The sequence below is a fragment of the Chiloscyllium plagiosum genome, chromosome 3, assembly GCF_004010195.1.
Source record: "Chiloscyllium plagiosum isolate BGI_BamShark_2017 chromosome 3, ASM401019v2, whole genome shotgun sequence".
NCBI classification, from domain to species: domain Eukaryota; kingdom Metazoa; phylum Chordata; class Chondrichthyes; order Orectolobiformes; family Hemiscylliidae; genus Chiloscyllium; species Chiloscyllium plagiosum.
The window spans coordinates 102,706,184-102,728,366 of record NC_057712.1 but is presented as its reverse complement, the minus strand read 5'-3'; the positions used below and the strand labels follow the sequence as shown (position 1 = coordinate 102,728,366).

Here is a 22,183-nt window from a genome sequence, read left to right as displayed (position 1 = left end):
TTTCCAGCATCTGCAGTCATTGTTTTTACCTCGTTGATTTTAACCCTACTGTGAATCCTCTTGCAAGGATGCCTGCCTTGAAGAAGTTTTCCTCCTCTCTCTACAAGAATCTCAGGGAGTCTCTCTCTCATTGCAACTCCCAGGTCATTTCCTCAGCCTTCTCTAGCTTATCTCTCCATGCTTCAGGCTCTCTGCCTTTATTCCTGATGAAGGGCTTTTGCCCGAAACGTCGATTTTGCCTGGCCTCGGATGCTGCCTGAATTGCTGTGCTCTTCCAGCACCACTAATCCAGAATCTGGTTTCCAGCATCTGCAGTCATTGTTTTTACCTCGTAGTGGGAAACCAGTTAAGCAAGATATGAGATAATGGGAACTGATGGGTAGGTTCACATGGTAAATTGTGGAAAATTGAGTATTTTACTAATCATAGGACTGAATCATATATTAACTATTTGTCTACATGCAGCTTGAACAATTTAGAAGCCAACATTTCATTTCAATTCCTCCAGCAAGTTTTGGTTGCCAAACAACTGACTATATCCAGTTTGCCAGCTCTGAGAAGAATGAGAAAGAAACTAATTCCCTTTTTGAGGCAACTGACAGGCATAGCCTGGGAGGAGTGATACATTAAATAATATGTGTGGAAGGAGAGGACTTTGGATGAGCTGCACTTGGATGAGCTGGCAGAGGTCCAGAGTATTTTCTTCTCTGTGGCTCAAGAGTAAAACTTTAGCTTTTCTGAGCCATAGGTGAGGAATTTAAATTCAGTGTGAATGGTAAATGGAAAATAAGTGCAAACAGGAGATGGATTATTGCTGGTTGTTAAACAGGATCACAGAAACTACTGAAATAATTCATCCCTCAGAATCTTGGTCAAGTTATAGTACAAAGTTAGGAATTTCCAGTGAAAAAAATCTGTCCATTGATGTCAAGCAGGAGGTCAGTGGCAGCAATTTGGTAAGGTTAGTGTTTGCCAGGTAAAAGCTACTATAATCTTTGTGGAGATCACTAATGTTTAAAGAGAATTTCAGCTACCCAGTTATTTATTGAAAGCATGAATCTATAAGTTTTTGTGTTTAAGCAAATAAATTTTATCATTTATGAATCAGATTAAAAAACCATTACTACTACTACACAGATACCACCATTAACTCCCACCATGTACGTTGCAGGTACTCATGCAACTCAGCCAACGTTGTCTACCTCATACGCTGCAGGCAAGGATGCCCTGAGGCATGGTACATTGGTGAGACTGAGCAGAGGCTATGGCAACGAATAAATGGACACCGTACAACAATCAACAGACAGGAGTGTTCCCTCTCAGTTGGAGAACACTTCAGCGGTCTGGGACATTCAACTTCGGACCTTTGGGTGACCGTCTTCCAAGGTGGACTTCGGGAAAGGCAATAATGCAAAGTGGCCGAGTAGGGGCTAGTAGCTAAGTTTGGTACCCATGGGGATGGCCTTGACTGGGACCTTGGGTTCATGTCACACTACAGGTGACTATCATTGCACTATACACACACAGACACTCCTACACTCAAACATACACTCCTACAGACACACACACTCCGATAGACCCATACACTCACGCAGACCCTCTCTCATACACAAGCTCTCTCTCATACTCGCACATACACTCCCACACGCACCTCTCACAGACTTTAGATTAGAATCAGTCTGAACATTATGGCACAATCTCACACAAGGCACCTCACACCTTGAATGTATTATCTGGGCCGACATGATACCTACTGTTAAAGTTCACTTGAAAATGTAACTTTTAGAAAGTTCTGCAATTTACATTTGAAAGAACTGAAACAAACATGTTCATTCAAAAAGACGAGAGACTTAACAAACAATCCGGGTCTTTTTCAATGTATAATTTCAGTTACATCACACTGTAAACTTTTGCTATAAATTCTGTGTCTATCGATCTTATTCTCCACAACCACCTGATGAAGGAGCAGTGCTCCGTAAGCCAGTGCTTCCAAATAAACCTGTTGTACAATAACCTGGTGTTGTGCGATTTTTAACTTTGTACTGAATAAATGGTAATTTAAATAATTTATTATATTTCACATTGGTAAATGCAGTAAAATATAACCATAAATATTTCAGACTAACACCCCCAGTAGAATATTGCATTTTCCACTTTGACTCCACGGGTGTCTTATAAGGTCTGGGACACTGAAGCGTGGAGAGGTCTGGACTAGTTACCCACCAGGGTGGTGCCAACATAATGGATTCAATTCCTGGACTGGCTGAGCTGATATGAAGAATTTTCCTTCTCAACCTCTTCCTTCACTTGGAGCATGCTGCTACACAGGATAAACTCACCAACAGTCATTTCTCTTTCTAAGGAGCGAGCAGGACCTGGCATTACATTTTATTTAATAAAGTGCAATATTTCTAGCAATGGAGCTTGTCAGTATGATAGACTGAAAAGTGGAAGGTAAGAAAGCCTGGAATGTGTTTTCTGCATGTTCTTAGGTGCGAACTGACTGGATCTAGCAATTGATGCACTTCAACTGATGGGTGTGTCGATCATGCAACAACAGTTCTCTTGCTTCAGAACCAATCAATTCCTGCTGGCACCAATCCACACCCTGAGAAGAAGACTAGTGAGTACAATTACAGCATTCAACAGCTATCTGGATGGGTTTATGAATAGGAATGGTTTAGAGGAAAATGGGCCAAATGCTGGTAAATGGGACTGGGTCAGATTGGGATGTTTGATCAGCACGGATGAGTTTGACTGAAGGATCTGTTTCTGTATTGCATGACTCTATAAGAGCTGTCACAAGAAAGAACAAAGTTGTTCATCAAGGTCTACGGCAGATTGAGGGAGCTGGGAGCATAATTGGGACAAGGAATGGTGAATTAGACAATAGACAATAGACAATAGGTGCAGGAGTAGGCAATTTTGCCCTTCGAGCCTGCACCACCATTCAATATGGTCATGGCTGATCATCCTTAATCAGTATCCTGTTCTTGCCTTATCTCCGTAGCCCTTGATTCCACTATCCTTGAGAGCTCTATCCAACTCTTTCTTAAATGAATCCAGAGACTGGGCCTCCACTGCCCTTTGGGGCAGAGCAGTCCACACAGCCACCACTCTCTGGGTGAAGAAGTTTCTCCTCATCTCTGTCCTAAATGGTCTATCCCGTATTTTTAAGCTGTGTCCTCTGGTTCGGCACTCTTCCATCAGCGGAAACATGTTTCCTGCCTCCAGAGTGTCCAATCCTTTAATAATCTTATATGTCTCAATCAGATCTCCTCGCAGTGTTCTAAACTCAAGGGTATACAAGCCCAGTTGCTTCAGTCTTTCAGTGTAAGGTAATCCCGCCATTCCAGGAATTGACCTTGTGAACCTACGCTGCACTCCCTCAATAGCCAGAATGTCTTTCCTCAAATTTGGAGACCAGAACTGCACACAGTACTCCAGGTGTGGTCTCACCAGGGCCCTGTACAGCTGCAGAAGAACCTCTTTGCTTCTATACTCAATCCCTGGTTATGAAGGCCAGCATGCTATTAGCCTTCTTCACTACCTGCTGTACCTGCATGCTTACCTTCATTGACTGGTGCACAAGAACACCCAGATCTCTTTGTACTGCCCCTTTACCTAAATTGATTCCAAAATTGAGCCCTAATTTTGCTCACTAATCTCCTATGTGGGACTTTATTAAAAGCTTTCTGAAAGTCCAGGTACACTACATCTAATGGATCTCCCTCGTCCATCTTCATTGATGGGAGTCAATGATCCACTGTGTTAATGTGGGTCCAGGAGGAGTACTCATGCTCCTTCTTGGTTACTGTGAAGTTGATCTCACAGACAACCTTTGCATTTTTTCTATAGACTCCAAGGTCATTTTAAATAGCAACCCACTGATCACTGAAGGGACATAAAAGACTGCCAATATTATTCCCAGATGATTTTGAGTACGGGACGTCATACACCCCAAAGTAGTGTTCTTGTTTTAACACCTAAAACGCAAGTCAAAATATTATTTCTATTTTAAAAAAACATGGGTTGGAACTTCCATGAAGCAGCCACACCATTGGAATTCTGCTGTGGTCCTACCTTTCTGCACCTTGATGTTGCTCAGCAATACTTGGCTTCATCGGAAATGTTGATCAAACTGACTAAGAGCTCCATTGTAGGAAAGTAGCGGAAGCAACATGGGGCTGGGGTGACGGAGAATGAAAAAAACTTCCTTTTTAACTACACTAGCTCCCATAGATGAGTTAAAATGTCCACGGTGAATATTAATGAATGGGTGAAACATTGATGGTTAGTCAATGGGTAAGTCAAGGAATGAGTCAATAGATTCGAGATTCGAGTGGTGCTGGAAAAACACAGCAGGTCAGGCAGCATTCGAGGAGCAGGAAAATCGATGTTTCGGGCAAAAACTCTTCATCAGGATTGAGTCAAGAGGCAGAGTGGTGTGGGTGGATGGGTGGGTGGCTGATGTGACTGATAAGGTGCAGTGTGGAAAATGTGAGGTGGGGTCAGCACTGGTTCGGTGATGGGGAGAGCAGGTCTGGATTATCAATCTGATTGCTTTTGGGTAGTTGTGTAGTTATCCAGAGGGTGGACATACGATTTGTTTGTCTGACATTTTCCGGGTAACAATCCAGGTTAGTATGTCAGAATATTCTTAAATCTCTGACTCTGACTTGTAGGCCCCTGGGGAACAGGGGAATTGCCTGTCAGAAATTCAGACTTCCCAGAAAACTCCCACAGAGGCCATTGTGTTGGGACTTCTGTGAGACCCTGGCTGTATTGTAGGACCATACCTTTACTTTTCAATGATCCAGACTCAGAGGACCTGGATCCTGATGTGGGAAACCGTACAGAAAGGGGCTAAACCAAAAGCTGGAGTAACAGGGTCAAACTGACACAGCATGGTATTCATACACTGGGTCAGGAGTCACACAACACCAGGTTATAGTCCAACAGGTTTATTCGAAATCACAAGCTTTCGGTACCTAGCCCCTTCCTCGGGTGAAGTGAGAGAGAAGCACAGACACCGAATGTATAGACATCTCTACTATAATCTGGTGTCGTCTAATTTCGGCCTTTGTACAGCCCAGTCCAACACCGACCCCTCCGCATCGTTCAGCTTAAGAAGGGAAAGCAAACTCTCAGCCTGTGGGAACATGGTGTTCCTTGTCAAACAGATAGGGGAAACGCGCAGAATAGCTCGGAACCCGAGCAGGGATCACTCTGATGTTCCGCATGCAATTTCAGACAGTCCCTGGCTCACTGAGACAGACCGGGATTAGTACAGACACACAATCATTGAGTGTCACACCTGCACTTAGTTCTGGGATAATACTGCAGTGTAATTGGAATAAGGGGCAGAATGAAAGGCATATGAATTTGAGTTGAATCGGACTGAGAACAGTAACCATTGATAAACTCTAGCGGAGGCAGCCAGCTTGACTTCAGATCTGAAGCAATTTTCATCTGGGCTCATTCGTTTTACTCTTCTGTGTTGGGTTCGTCTGTTTTTAATATATTTTAATCTGCTTTCTATTGGAGCAATTTGCCCTGGGAGATGAATTTAAAATCCTGTCGGGCACGTACTGTTTCATCCCATTCAGCGCAGGATGCGGGTGTTTTGTTTTTACCTTCTCTCCTGTTGGAATATGCAGCCCCTCCATCACCTTGGCAAAGGAGCCTTTGTTAATCATCTTCCCCACCAGGTAATTGCCGACCCGTTTGGTGTGAGAGAAGCTTCTCATCAGATCCTGAGGCAAGCTCATGAAACACTCGGGCACTTGCGAGTCCTTGCCGAGTTGGGCGGGCTGCCCTTCTCCCTCCTGTGTCCTGGTGTGTTCCCGAGCGAGAGCAGGCATGCCTGGCCTTGGGCTGGGCAGGATGAGCCGCCCCCTTAACCCGACACTTCACTGCAGTGAGCTCCGCTTGGTGAGCAGCAGAGCTGCGAGCCCATCATCACTCGGCTTCCTCTCTGACAGATCCGTTAATGATTTCCCTCCAGGCAGACTGGACCCCCTCAGGCAAAACGCTGACATCGATAATTAACCAGGCTGACATCCTCCCGGGCCATCCACATCCGATATTCAATCCCTGTGTGGAGATCATCCTTGTGACACGCACAGATTTCGGATGATCGGCTGTGGAGTGGGGGCAGTTGTGCAGTGACTGAACTGGTTATTGATGGTGACCATTCGCTTTGAAGTAACTCACTTAAAGAGACCCGGGAGAGCCCACTTTGCCAAAGATTGGGATGATTGCAAAAGTATTGATTTCCACTTCCTCATACCCCAGAGAGATCGCTGACAGTGAATGCAAATACCTGACTTGCTTTACCCACCAACTTTGTTTGGATCGACAGTACCGGCGTGGTGACCTTTTGTTTAGCTACTTTCTCGAATGAACATCGCTCTCCTCACTGTGAGTTCCACATATTACCCTGGCAGTACCTTATCTCCTCACCTCTCACAATCAAAGATTGACCTGCTCCCTTATCTCTTTAAAATTACTCCTCCTGGTACACATGAGTAAACCTTCCCAACACAGGTCAATTCTTTAAAGAGATCTGCTTAGGCTGTACATTCTTTTGCAGCTCTTTAACTTCCCCTTTACCACTTCAACAATACGCACTGGCTTATCCTGTTTTCCCACATCTGTCTTCTCAGTGCTTTTTCTAAACCACCAGCAGACCTTGGCTATTCTCCCTATCCAAGGGAGACAAACAGGAGGCTGGAAGAACACAGCAAGCCAGGCAGCATCAGGGGGTGGAGAAGTCGGGTGTAATCAAAGAAGGGTTATACCCAAAAGGTCAACTTCTCCACCTCTCCCATAGCAGGGAGACCAGAATTGACTGCAGTAATCCAAAGTGGCCTAACCAATGTCATGTACAGCCACAACATGACCTCCTAATGCCTATACTCAATGAACTGATCGATAAAGGGAGTCCAAAACTAGAGGGCATAGGTTTAAGGTGACAGTGGAAAGATTTAAAACGGAGCTAAGGGACTAGTTTATCACACAGAGGATGGTGTATTTGTGGAATGAGCTGCCACAGGAAGTGGTGGAAGCTGGAATAATAACAACATTTAAAAAACATTTGGATGGGTATATGAAGAGAGGGGTTTTGACAGATATGGGGCAAGTGCTGGCAAATGGGCCTTGATTAATTTAGGATATCTTGTCAAGATGGACAAGTTGGACCAAAGAGTCTGTTCCCATGCTGTACAGTTCTTTGACTCTATGACTCAAGCTGCAACTTCATGTGGCCTACTTTATTGCAGTGAAAGCACCTGAGTTATTTTTTACATTGCTTTCCTCCTCATGGGTTTCCTTTTTAACCTGAGGTAAACTACCTTAACTATCTTCAATGAGATCTACTTTTCCTTTACCACCTGAAGATTTCTGTTTTCCCCAGTTTCTTTCCTTCATAGATGGAAATTGATGTCAGAAGCCAAACTTTGACTTATGTCCCAACTCATCTGCCATTTCAGCTGCAAAACTTGCAGTCTTACCTCACTGCTCTTCCATATGAGTTCTCACTACTTCAGGAGTGACTTTTTGAACTCTTCCAAAATAATTGTCTCTCTAAGAGTATCATTTATGTGATCTATTTCAATGTCCTTATCCACCTATTAAAATTATTTTGTTTGGTCATTTCAAACTCTATGTACATTTAACCATGTTCCCTCTTTAGGTTCCTAAAACATTGTCTATAGGCCTCTGGCGTGGGCTTATATGCACTTAAGATGGCCTTTTTCATCAACTCGTACTCCACAGATATCTCCTTTGATAAGGATGCAAATACCTCACAAGCTTTACCTACCAACTTTGTTTGGATCAACAATACTGGCATGGTCACCAGCAATTTCATTTGTTTAGGCATTTTCTCTAATGAAATGATAAAGGCTTCTACATCCTTCTTGTTGAACTTAAGCAACGCTTGGACATATTTAAATAAATCCCCACCACTACTTTGGCTACGATAGGGTTGCTCTCCATCACTGTCTTCATCACTACTCCTACATTTCACCTCTACCTCCACCATTTTAAGTCGACTTTCAGTTTTCAGTTGTAACTTCTGCAGTTCAAAAACTCTCTCCCTTTCTTCTCTCTCTGTCTCTGTTTTTCTTCTGCTTTCAATTGTAATTTAAACTGTTTCATTTCCTTTTTCATGTTCAAGCTGCTTCACCTGCAATTGAATTTTAGCCATTTCCAAATATTCCAATTACATTGCTGGCAATTGTAAATGTAGAGCTATTGCCACAATTATTTCCCCTTTCCTCACAGATGCAGGTAACTCCGATGTCAACTTGTCTGCCAATTCCAAAAGCTTTGCCTTGCTCACTTGCTGTAAAACCCCCAAAGTGACCTCTTCCACCCCCAGAAAACTCTTAGTAACTTAAAGAGCCATTACTACACAAGGCACATCCTTTTTAAACAAACAGAAAAACAACACCTGAAAGAAATACCAACGCTCACCACTCACTGACTTTGAGTCCAATAACCAAAACTGAACCTGGATTTTGAGATTTTGATTCTGACAAAGAGCTCCAATTTTTCATGGACCAGACCAACACCCCCTCAAATATATCAAGGAGGCAGCTACACCCTAACTTTTATCTTATTTAAAGAGAAGTGTAAGTTGCTGTGTTACAGATTAGTTACACTACTCAGCTTTAAGCAAAACACATTTTATTCTCAACCTACAGTTAAAATACAAACAAAAGAAAGAAGAATTGGAAAATTTAACAGAATAATAGATTATTTAACTACTAAACAATAACTGTTCCAATAAAGTAACATTCCATAAACACACTCCTAGCAAAGGCAAATTCAGGAAAATAGATTGTCTCACATGCAACATTTCTCCAGTCCAGGAGAAAAGAACATGAAGAGAAAATTCAGGTGGAGAGGAATCCAGCTTTTAGCTATAACAGAGAGAAATATAGCTTCCACAGCCAGCTTGAAAAGCCCAGTATTACTGAAAGTGAAACTAAACCCTGGTTCTGTGAGAGCCTTACTCCAACCATTTATGCTACTTCTATTGTTCCAATTTAAAAAAAAACCAAGGCCTCACAAGCTGTTTACGTTATTGGCTTGAAACAGACCGCTTGTTACTGCTGTATTCAACACTCATTAAAAAAAAGACAAAAAACACCTCTGAAAGCATCATATCATCACATGGGGGAAAAGAGCAATGTGAATGTGTACAATAAGGTCAGCAATGATCTTACTGAAGGACAGAATAGGCTCGAGAGACCAAGTCACCAATTCTTGCTCCTGATTTGTATGTTTCTACATTTACATTGTGATTTACTCAGGCAACTACTCCTTGTATCTTGTGGTATTTTCTATCTTTAGCAATATGTGATACTGGGTAAGGATTGTATGAGGTAGCTCGCTGTCACCAGTCTTCTTTTGACTCTGTTTTGTCTTGGGTCTATTGAGAGATTCATAGTAGAGGATGCACCACCATACAGTATCTATACAAGAGACACTGTGTTGAAGTAGCGATAAGTACAACTACACTGGTAAAGCATATTAGTGAGCTGAGATACATCTACTCCCTTCAAAAGCTGGAATTGTCTCCACCCACAGGCTGTGTGTGACATCAACAAAATGCATGGAGCTAATGTATCATGAATATGAACTTTACAGAATACCCTACACAACATGTATGTTTTTTTTTAAATTTTATCGTCTCATTCATTGTGCTGATGAACGGTGATGGTAAAATAACGCAATTTGGATTGTTATCTTGTTTCACCACATGATTTCTAGTTAATGAAAAAGTCATTGACTCTAAGATTAAGATTTAAGATTCATATAAAATTTTTCACCAGAGCACATACTTTTGCTTTATGGTAAGTTTAATGTCGTTTCCATTTTTCTCTGTGTCAACAAAATATGAATGAAAATTTGAAATAAAGAAGAAAACATCCTGAACTGTGCAGGTAGGTTGATCAATTTCTGAAAAATGAATGTAGGCCAATAATATACAGAGGCAAACCTTCATCAGAATAAACTAAAATTATTCTGCTTAAAATTTTAGCCATGATTTGGAGATACCAGTGTTGGACTGGGGTGGACAAAGTTAAAAATTATACAACACCAGGTTACAGTCCAACAGGTTTAATAGGAAGCACTAGCTTCCTGATGAAGTAGCAGCACTCAAAAAGCTAGTGTTTCCAAATAAACCTGTTGGACTATAACCTGATATTGTGTGATTTTTAAAATTTTAGCAAGTGGGAACGATTATACCAATTGACAGAACTTACACAGTAAGTGTCATTCCACAAAATTATTACAAACTGACAGTATCTAATGTCGGCATCACTGAATATCTGAGAGATGATTAAAGGTTAGCTTCAACAGGAACTAGCACTCGAGTGGATTAGATTGAATTACTTTGGATTGATGTTAAGGCACTGTTGACAGGTTTGTGTAAATTCGTGTCTACATTGTCTAAACAGAGTCTGTCATGAACCCATCAGACAGAAACAGATTAACAGCAATGTTAAAATTCTGAAGATAGGGATTTATAAGAACATTAACTGGGCATTAAAATAGAGGAGACTGTTAAAGCTTTTATGATGCAAAGCTGTCAGTCTGACTGTTGGTGCAGCATGCTCACGAACTGTGGATTGATTTTGCCATTAAATTTGTGTCTTTACATTAGATGTCTTAAATAATATGTAAAAAGGACTGCCAATATTATTTCAGTTTGCATGTTTCAAGATATGTTGATGTGCTCTTTTGATTCTCAGCTGTTGCTTTAATTTCTTTCCTGTTTTTGCACTGTGGAAAGATCAAACAATTTGAGAGACATAAATTGGGTTCAGTGTTGTTGAAGAGGCATTTGGGGATGGAGTTGCTTTTGTAATCGAGTAAATACCACTCACTAAAATATTAGCAACACTCTTAAACCAGTGGAGAATTTTGAACTAACAAACGTTCACTCTTAATATAATTGCTGCTCGCTAAGTCAGTATTAACTAATATTGCTCTTCAAAAATACTATCTCTTCATGTTATATTTCCATTGTTCACAAAAAGAATACCAGCAGCAAATTTGAAGTAATTAAAATGTCCCCATGTCCTTCATAAATCTGAAAAGTTGTTTTCAAAATTATTAATAAGAACTGAGCAGTGATAGACAAAGCATAATGAAGGAGATGTAAAACAAAATCTAAGAGATATATTTTCTGAAGGATTTTGGAAGATTGTAGTAGTCACCAAAGTCCCAGTTGACCATAGGGCTGCTCTCTCATTGGAGAGAGACAAGTGGTAGTGAGTTTAACCTGAGGGTCACCACACCACAGGCAAGGTCAAGAAGGGAGGACCTACATGATGACCTCACTGTTGATAACCAAACAGCCACCCAAGCTAACTGATTCCTGTTGAAAGATTAGAGTCGACAGGATGCCAGAAAAAAATTGCAAAATTCTCTCGGGCCCCAGGATTCATGGGCCCTACGTTTGTGGAACTGATTTAGGAACTTAATTTAATAAATAACGGACCTTCCTACTTTTTAACTACTTAATTCAAACATTTACAATGGCACATTATGACCTGGAGAAGCCTACTAGCCTGCTTGTCATTACACTAATTATCATAGACACCAGTGATCAGTGCCCTCTCTCGTTCATAATAATTCATAATGGCTTCTCAGCCAAGTGATTAATTATTATGGCTTGAACATACACATTTGTTGAATGATAGTCAGCATTTCATCAAGAGAAAATTATTTGGACAGTTTATAAATAAATTAGACAGTTTTATTCTGAGGTATTGTTTAGTACCTATTGCAATAACATAGTATGGAGTTGCTGGTGTTGGGCTGGGGTGTACAAAGTTAAAAATCACACAACACCAGGTTATAGTCCAACAGGTTTATTTGAAAGCACTAGATTTCAGAGCGCTGCTCCTTCATCAGGTGGTTGTAGAGAATAAGATTGTAAGACACAGAATTTATAGCAAAAGTTTACAGTGCAATGTAACTAAATTATATATTGAAAAAGACCTGGATTGTTTGTTAAGTCTCTCATCTTTTAGAATGATTTGGAGATCTTTTAGAATGACCATGTTGGTTGTGTGTATATGTGTATGTCTGTGTGTGTGGGGCTGGGGGTTATGAGTGTCTGTGAGAGACTGTGTGTATGTGTGAGTGTGAGTGTGAAGGAGTATAAATTTGCGTTGTGTGGGAGTGTATGTGTGAGTGTATGAGAAAGGGTCTCCGTGTGTGTGTGTGAGTGTGTGTGTGTGTAGTGCAGTGGGGTCACCTATAGTGTGACATGAACCCAAGGTCCCGGTTGAGGCCAACCCTATGGGTACCGAACCTGGCAATCAGCCTCTGCTCGGCCACTTTTCGTTGTTGCCTGTCCCAAAGTTTGCCTTGGAGGATGGTCACCCGAAGGTCCGAGCTGAAGTGTTCTCCGACTGGGAGGGAACACTCTTGTCTGTTGATTGTTATCTGGTATCTATTCATCTGTTTTTGTAGCCTCTGCTTGGTCTCACCAAGGTACCATGCCTCAGGGCATCCTTGCCTGCAGCGTATGAGGTAGACAATGTTGGCTGAGTCGCATGAGTACCTGCCACATGGTGATGTGTGAATTTTAGAAATAACTGTAAGACTTTGGAAAATATACATGTTATATTAATTCTTTTAAATTATGAATAGTAGTTGTTATATTCCCTGTTTTGATTTTCTATGAATGCCAGTTAATGTATTCCTGCACTATCAACTGGTTATTGTGACTTCCTCCAGCAGTGTATTTTAGTAGATGCAGCAATGCTTAGAATGCCTCTTGTAACATAAAAGATTAGGTGCAGATATTGTGGTACTGAAGAATCCAATAGACAAAAATTACAGTTAAATATTACATACAAACATTAGATTACAACAGAGCAGTATCATGCTTCGAGTGAACCCAGTGTAAGATTGAATGCGGAACCTTTATAGTCGCATACAGTGATATTGGCATACTGATGTACTAACATAATGTTCTCTATTTCCCAAAGACAAAATATTATTCCAAGCAAATAAATGGTTATCTATAAGTACACATTGTTAATTTGATAATTATACAATCTGGGAAAAGAGAATTTACAGTACCATTTCAAAGTTAATGCTAATGTTTTGGACATTTGAAAACTTTTCCTGATCTTGTGATTATATGTCCATCTGCAGAGGTACACGTTGTTCTCTGCTGCACTTGGTTGACAACTTGGCTGCCTTGGTGTTTTGTTTCGTCACGTAGCGTTTTCAAAATGGCAGCCATGGAATAGGCAGTGTCTAGGCACCTGTGCTTTTTCCATCGGCTTTTTATTTTATGTCTTCTTTAGTTTTTGCTTCTTCTTACATTCTAAGAGAGCTTGGTCGTGGCAGCATTAGTGATGATGCATTGCCTGAGAAAGGTGTCACGTCGTAGGAAGGCAGCTTCATTGAGGTCCAGAGTCTACACTTAGGCAGCTGGTGAGCCCAGGACAAGACTTCGGCGATGGTATTGGGCCGACTGGTGAGTCTGGAATAAATGAAACATTTAGGGACTCTGGCAGACAGTACTGAGCCGGCTGGTCAGTCTGGAACAGGACTCTGGCAGAGGATGGGAGCTGGCTGGCGATGCTCGAGCAGGACTCTGGCAGAGGGTGGGAGCCAGCTGGTGAGCCTGGAGTGGGACTCTGGCAGATGGTATTGAGCCAGCTGGTGAACCTGGAGTGGGACTCTGGCAGAGGGTGGGAGCCGGCTGGTGAGCCTGGAGCGGGACTCTGGCAGATGGTGGGAGCCGGCTGGTGAGCCTGGAGCGGGACTCTGGCAGACGGTGGGAACCGGCTGGTGAGCCTGGAGCGGGACTCTGGCAGATGGTGGGAGCCGGCTAGTGAGCCTGGAGCGGGACTCTGGCAGAGGGTGGGAGCCGGCTGGTGAGCTGGGAGCGGGAATTTGGCAGCAGCGTCAAAGAGGCGGCTGGCAGAGGGTAAGCACGGGACCTGGTATCAACTGCGACATTGGCATAGGTGACATTGGCAAAGTAGGCCCAGCAGTGAAAGATGGCGCCTGAGAATTGGCAACTTCGATATTAGTTTAGTCCGGCGCTGGTGACTACAAAGTTGTAGTGGTAGGGCTGTGGAATGTCTTTGAGCTTTTTTAAAATTTTTAAATTATTCTTAAACTATTCAAAACAGCGACAGAATCATGGTGGCAGTCGGACATTTTCTCTGTATTTTACTTTATTTTTCACTGGAAAATACAGGTGACAGTAAAATTATTCATTCTTTCATCTATTCATACATCATTGCACAGTCATTACAGTTGGAGTGTTCTTCTTCACTTTATTTGTGCATTGTGCTCCTCATAGCAATGTGGTTGACTCTTAACTATCCTCTGGGAAAAATTGGAGATGGGCAATAAATACTGGTCTCACCAGTGACGTCCATGTGCCATGAATGAATTTTTTAAAAACTTAGAATAAGCACTACCACTGTTAAGTGGTAGTGTGGGGGAGGTGGGGGGTGGGGGGGCGGAATAAAGAAAAAGAAAAAAAGAAAAGAGAAAAAGAAAAGAGAAGGAAAAAAAGAAAATGAAAAAAAACTTAGAGAAAAGATGGTGGCACTTATGCTGGTAGAATGGAGTAGGTGATTCAACTTCTTCCTGTGTTACTGTGCATTCCTTCAGACTGAGACTGCACTGAGCTGGATGGCAAACTCAGACCTCACTGACAGGGTCTGGTGTCACGGTCACAACTAGGCCATAATTGTTGTTGAGGAAGCAAGGATCAGATAGGGCTCTTGAAAGTTACAAGGTGGCCAAAAAGGAACTGAAAAATGGACTTTGAAGAGCTAGAAGGTGGCATGAAAAAGCCCGGGTGGGTAGGATGAAGGAAAGCCCCAAGGCATTCTACACTTAGGAACAAGAGGATGGCCAGAGTGAGGGTAGTGGAGCCATGGATCTGAGGTTGGGGTAGCTGGTGAACAGGCAAATACAGCATGCAGAGAGTCTGTGAGGAAGGATAGATAGTTGATAAGGCAAATTTGTAGTCAGTGTGATGGGTTGAAGTGTGTCTATTTTAAGGCAAGAAGTGTCAGAAATAAGAGTGATGACCTTAGAGCATGGATCTGTACTTGGATCTATGATGTTGTGGCCATTATGGAGACTTGGGTATCACGTGCAGGAAAGGTTGTTGGATGTTCTGGGGTTTAGATGCTTTAAAAGGAATAGCGAGGAAGGTAAAAGTGGTGGAGGAGTGGCATTGCTAATCAGGGAAAGGATCACAGCTGCAGAAAGGGAGATCATCGAGGAGGGTTTGTCTGCTGAGTCATTATGGGTGGAATCTGAAACAGGAAAGGAACAGTCACTTCCTTGGGAGTTTTCTATAGACCCCCAATAGCAAAAGAGATAGAGGAGCAGATTGGGAGGCAGATTTTGGAAAGGTGCACAAGTAACAGGATTGTTGTCATGGGTGACTTCAACTTCCCTAATAATGATTGGAACCTCCTTAGTGCAAATAGTTTGGATGGAGCAGACCTTGTCAAGGGTGTCCAGGAAGGATTCCTGACTCAGTATTTAGATAGGCTGACGAGAGGGGAGGCCATATTGGATTTGGTGTTTGGCAACAAATCAGGTCAGGTGTCTGATCTCTCGGCGGGAGAGCATTTTGGTGAGCACTACTCCCTGACCATTATTATAAACATGGAGAGGGATAGGAGAAAATGGTATAGGAAAGTATTTAATTGGGGGAGGGGCGATAACAATGCTATTAGGCAGGAACTGTGGAGCATAAATTGGGAACAGATGCTCTCAGGGACATGCACGAAAGAAATGTGAAGGTTGTTTAGGGAGCACTTGCTGATAGTGCTGGACAGATTTGGCCCACTGAGGCAAGGAAAGGATGATAGGTTGAAGGAACCTTGGATGACAAGAGATATGGAATACCTGGTCAAGAGAATGAGGGAAGCTTACTTAAGGTTGAGAAAGCAAGGGTGAGGTAGGGCTCTAGACAGTTACAAGATAGCCAGGAAGGAACTGAAGAATGGACTTAGGAGAGCGAGAAGGGGCCATGAAAAAGCCTTGGTGGGTAGGATTAAGGAAAGCCCCAAGGCATTCTACACTTACATGAGTAACAAAGGGATCGCCAGAGTAAGAGTAGGGATAGTGGAGAAAACTTGTGCCTGGAGTAGGAGGAAGTAGGGGACATCCTTAATGAATAATTTGCTCAGTGTTCACTACTGATAGGGACCTTGACATTTGTGAGAACAGCATGAAACACGCCGATATGCTTGAACAGGTTGATGTTAAGAAGGAGGATGTGCTGAAAATTTTGAAAAACATAAGGACAGATAAGTCCCCTGGGCCAGCTGGGATATACCCAAGGTTACTACATAAAGTGAGGGAAGAGATTGCTGCATCTTTGGTGATGATCTTTGCATCCTCACAGTCCACTGGAGTAGTACTAGATGATTGGAGGGTGGCAAATGTTATTCCCTTGTTCAAGAAAGGGGATAGGGATAATCCTGGGAATTACAGACCAGTCAGTCTTACATTTATAGTGGGAGAGGACTCTGAGAGACAGGATTTATGATGACTTGGAAAACCATAGTTTGATTAGAGATAGTCAGCATGGCTTTGTGAGGGGCAGGTCATGCCTCACAACCCTTATTAAATTCTTTGAGCATGTGACAAAACACATTGATGAAGGTAGAACAGTGGATGTGGCGTACAGGGCAATCTGGATTATCCAAATTTCGGATTATCCAAATTTCAGATTACCTGACCAAGATCTCAAGGTCCCAATGCTTGGGTAAATTGTATTATCCAAACATTTGATTATCTGAACAAAATACTCCCCACCTGTGTCATTTGGATAATTGAGGTTGCTCTATACATGGATTTTAGAAAGACATTTGATAAGATTCCCCATGATAGGCTCATTTAGAAAGTAAGAAGCTATCGGATAGAGGGAAATCTGGCTATCTAGATACAGAATTGACTGGCCCATAGAAGACAGAGGGTGGTAGTAGATAGAAAGTATTCAGCCTGAAGCTCAGTGACTCGTGATTTTCCACAGGGATCAATTCTAGGACCTCTGCTCTTTTTGATTTTTATAAATGACTTGGAATGAAAGTGCAAGGGTGGATTAGTAAGTTTGCCGATGACAGAAAGGTTAGCGGAAGGCTGTTGCAGGTTGCAATGGATCATTGACAGGATTCAGAGCAGGACTGAGAAGTGGCAAATGGAGTTCAACATGGAAAAGTGTGAAGTGATTTATTTTGGAAGTTCGAATTTGAATAAAAATGCAAGGTTAAAGGCAGGATTCTTTGCAGTGTGGATGAACAAATGGATCTTGGGATCCCTGTCCATAAATCCCTCAAAGTTTCCACCCAAGTTGATAGGGTTGTTAAGAAGACGTATGGTGCGTTGGCTTTCATTAGCAGGGGATTGAGTTTAAGAGCCATGAGGTTATGTTGCAGTTCTATAGAACCCTGGTTAGACCACACTTGGAAGGAAGCTTTGAAACTGAGCTTGCAGGGCTCTTTTTAAAATCAGGTCAGCAGTCTTTCAGCTATTTCTTAAAAAATGAGGGAACCAGAGAGCTCACTGCACTTCAGTACAGGCCTATAGCCTTACAGCTTTGATTGTATTTGTTGTCTTTCAGTAAAGCACATCTAGAAATCCCTATTTTTAATGTTGTTGTAATTGCTGCCTTTTTTACTTTTGGAAAGATAAATCAAAAGCAAATTGAAATAACAGCACAGAGGCCTGTATCCTATCTCTAAGTCACCTTCTATTCATACCTAGAGAATCCTTGACACTGATCCAGCTCCCTCAGAGTAGAAATCCCCTATATCTTGCAAGAACTTATATTCTAGTCAAAAGTAAATTAGCTCTGGTTTTACTGTTCACTGTCCTATTGATAGGTCTGTATGACTGCCTGACACTACTGATTATTTGAGTACTCTGATGTCTGACAGGTCTTCAATTAATTTTCAAAGTATCTGCATATCCACTGCTAACCATGATATGGTTTATCTTCCAACATGATAACTTTGCCAAATGTTTATGTTATCTTCCCATAAGAACCTGAATGTAGATAGTGTAGCATTGAAGAATCCAACAGATTCATTACCGCTAACCATTATTACTTTAAGATTTCACAGCATTATGTCATGTTATGCCTCAAGTGATCCCAGAATAAGATATCCTCAGCTCACATACTACAAAACAGTGATGATACTATGAGCCCATTTCTTAAAAGTAGACATAAAGACAAAAAGTAGACATAAAGACACTACTGACATAAAGATAAAATACAATACCAAATTTCTCAAATTTGCAGATAAATTATTGCACTGCTCCATTTCATATGACATGGGAAAGTAAAGATTGTGGAGGAAAGTGCCTATAACAATATGCCTAACAAGCTGCCAGTATGTATAAGCAAACAGCGTAAATATTCGTCCCAGTTATGCCCCTCTGACTGTTTAAATTGCTGAAGGGTTTTGGAAATATTGCTTCTGTTGGATGTCAGGCTGTTTTGTGTACTCCAATCACTTCTAATTCCATGGAGACTTGGGGTTTCATTTACTGATGGACAGAAATCAGCAATTTTACTCACTATCACATCTATGAATTAAAGAATTAAAACTCCCAGCACTTATTGCCAATATCCATGTGTTTAGCCCAAATGTTCAAATAGTGCTTCGGATTACATACTTGCAACAGAAAATTATAATTCAAAGGGGAAATGATATTTGTTAATTCTTTAAAGATTCTCAAATTTGTCGTGTAGCTGTAATTTCACAATTTGTAATGATCTTGTCATTTCCAGTTAATGTTCCAGAAATGGAACATAAGAAATAGGAGTCAGAGTAGGCCATTTGGCCCTTCAACAAGATCATGTCTGATGCCATTTACCTCGATGCTAATTTTCTGCACTATCTCAAAAGATGAACAAATGCACAAGGGGCAGGATATTTTGGCCTTTCAAACCTGTTCCTCTAACATTTAATAAAATCACAAGGAACCTAATTACTACCTCAAGTCCACATGCTTGTCTATGTCTGATAATCTTTCACCTCACTGTTTATCAAGAATCTATCTACCTCTGCCTCAAAAACAATCAAAGACTCTGCTTCCACTACCAGCTTAGGAAGAATGTTCCAATGACTAATGACCCTTCATGGGAATTTTCTTTTTGCCTCATATCTGTTTTAAATCATCAACCTTATTTTTAAACAATGATGCCTAATTCGAAATACTCCTGTCCACATCGAACCTATCAAGATACCCCAGACCCCTATATGTTTCAATGAAATTGCCCCTATCTCTTCTAAACTCCATTGGATACAAACCTAGCATGACCAACCTTCCTGCCCATTCCAGATATTATATTTTCTCTGAACTGCTTCCAGTGTGTTTGCACCGTTCCTTCAATAGGAAAACTGATTTTGAACACTGTACTCCAGATGTGGTCTGATCAGCACCCGGTGTAATTGAAGCATAGCCTCCATATCTTTGTATTCAATTCCCTTTGTAATAATCGATAACTGTTTAATAGCTTTCATGAGTACTTGTTGTGCCTGCATGCTAGTAGTCTGCAATTCATGCACATCCAGATCTCTCTACATTTCAGAGATCTGCTGTCTCTTTCCACTTAGCACCATGTTTCTTTTTTATTCTTCCTACCAAAATGGACAATTTCCCATTTTTTCACATAATACTCCACTTGTTAGATCGTTGCCTCTCATTGAACCTAACTCTTCACACCTTTAATTTATTCACTCATAGGATGTGGGTGTCTCTGGCTACATCAGCATTTATTGTCCATCCCTAATTGCCCAGAAAGCAGTTAAGAGGCAACCACATTGCCATGGGTCTGGAATAACATGGAGTCCAGACATTGGAAGGATGAGAGATTTCTTTCCCTACAGACCATTAATGATCCAGATGGGTTTTTCTGACAACTGACAATAGTTTCCTTGATCATCATTAGATTCTCAGTTCTAGGCTCTTTATTGAATTTAAATTCCACCATCTGCCATGGTGGGATTAGAATCTGGGACCCCAGAATATTAACTAATTTCCTTGATTCGTTGCCTATCAAAAACGCCACTAGACAATAGCCCCCACCTTAAAATTATGTTCCTGCTTATTTTTGTGTCATCAGAAAATTTGTAAACCATACCTTCCATCCCTTCATAGAAGTCAGATAAATAAACAGTAATCAGTTGAAGCCCCAGCATTGACCCATGTGTTAGACCACTTGTTACATGTTGGCAATCTGAAAAAAGAACTGTTGCTGCCTACCATCTGCTTCCTGTTTGCCAGCCAATCTTCTATCCATACAACACATTATCCCTTGCAATGTGAGCATTTTTTTGCAGACATTCAGGTGCCTTGAGAAGGTCCTCACTACTCCTTCTTTCCCAACTTTTAATTGCTGAGGTAATGAGAGGAGAGTGAGTTTCTCTTCTGGGTCCCTTGCATTACTTTCCTTGCCAATTCCAGGAAGGGGAATAGTGCACCTATTTAATGAAATGAGCAACTAGGTATAGGTATGAAAATCAATATTAAGAAAACAAGCATTATACTAGAGGACTTGTATGCAGAGTTGGCTGGGAGGTAGTGATTGGGACCAGGTGGACCTCCTTGACGAGGAGGTTGTTGATTGGGATTGTTAACCTGGGCCACTCAGGAAAGCCCCAGCTGACCAAGATAACCAGGGGATTCGAATCTCCTCAGTTGAGAACTGAGTCCGAGCTGACTGACCACAGCCAGTGTACTGCGCACTAGTAAATAAAGGATCACTTGGTGATGGGACACCAGCCTCTGTGCAGTTATTTCAGTCTGCTATCTTTTCCTTGATCTTCTTCCATCCATCCATAAGGAATTGTGCAGGGAACACCAAACAACGCATCGAGCTAGTTCTGCTCTTCAATATGATCATGCTGACCTTAGGCTTCCACTCCACATATCTCTTGATAAACTTGGAGACCAAAAACAAAACTGTCTATCTCAGCCTCAAAGAGATTCAATGGTAACATCTTCACAATCCTCTGGAGTTGACGATTCCAAAGGTTATTAACGTGAAGAAATCTCTTCTTATCTCAGTCCCAAATGATTGACCCTTAACCTGACACTGTGCCTCCTTATTCTTGATTCCCCAGTCAGAAGTGAGAAACCTCTCCACACCTACCCTGAAACACCTCTTCTTGAATGTTTCAATGGGATCACTCCCACATTCATTTAAACTCCATATAATTAGTACACTACTTACTGTATTTTCTCATGGGGCAACCATATCTTCCTAGCATCCATCCTTTGATCCACAGGCCCCAGTACAAATACATCATCCCTAGCGATGGAGACCAAAATTACACACGGTATTCCAGATGTGGTCTCACCAAAACCCTGTGTAATTGTTGTAAGACTGCTGTATTCTTGTATCCAGGACCATTTGCAATTCAGACCAACACTCCATATGGTTTCCTCATTGTGTTTAAGGAAGTGGCAGGGATATTGAACAAATACTTTATGTTTCTCTTAAAAACGAAATATACAAATTACACAGCAGAATCTGAAGGTAATGGAGGGGCAGACAACACAGCCTTCACTACTCTTGGTGGCAGGGAACAGTATCTACCATCCAAATGATAGTTTCTTCTATTACTGCTTTTTTTTTACTACTCGACCTGAATAGCTCCCTGCTCTGCGCAGTTGAATTTTGTCTATCAACCCTGTAGTCCCTGCACTTGTCCACACAAACTACAAGAACATAAAAACTGTTGGACAATTACAAGGGGCAGGGGACAAGTGGGCGGCACGGTGACACAGTGGTTAGCACTGCTGCCTCACAGCACCAGAGACCCGGGTTCAGTTCCCGCCTCAGGCGACTGACTGTGTGGAGTTTGCACGTTCTCCCCGTGTCTGCGTGGGTTTCCTCCGTGTGCTCCGGTTTCCTCCCACAGTCCAAAGATGTGCAGGTCAGGTGAATTGGCCATGCTAAATTGTCCGTAGTGTTAGGTAAGGGGTAAATGTAGGGGTATGGTGTGGGTTGCGCTTCGGCGGGGCGGTGTGGACTTGTTGGGCCGAAGGGCCTGTTTCCACACTGTAAGTAATCTAATCTAATCTAAAAAAAGTCAGAATGACTTGGCCTAAGGGATGTGACTGTCTCCTGGAACAAAATGAT

The 22,183-nt window shown here is 41.8% G+C and overlaps 1 protein-coding gene across 1 annotated transcript in view; it reads right to left on the bottom strand.

Moving 5' to 3' along the window:
- The window catches only part of LOC122548671 (hormonally up-regulated neu tumor-associated kinase homolog), a 45,482-nt gene extending 39,510 nt beyond the window's left edge, over positions 1–5,972 (bottom strand). The window contains exon 1 of the mRNA XM_043687501.1: positions 5,637–5,972. Coding sequence (XP_043543436.1) covers positions 5,637–5,864 — 228 coding nt within the window. The 5' untranslated portion in view covers positions 5,865–5,972. The remainder of the gene's footprint in view (positions 1–5,636) is intronic.
- Positions 5,973–22,183: the final 16,211 nt, after the last annotated feature.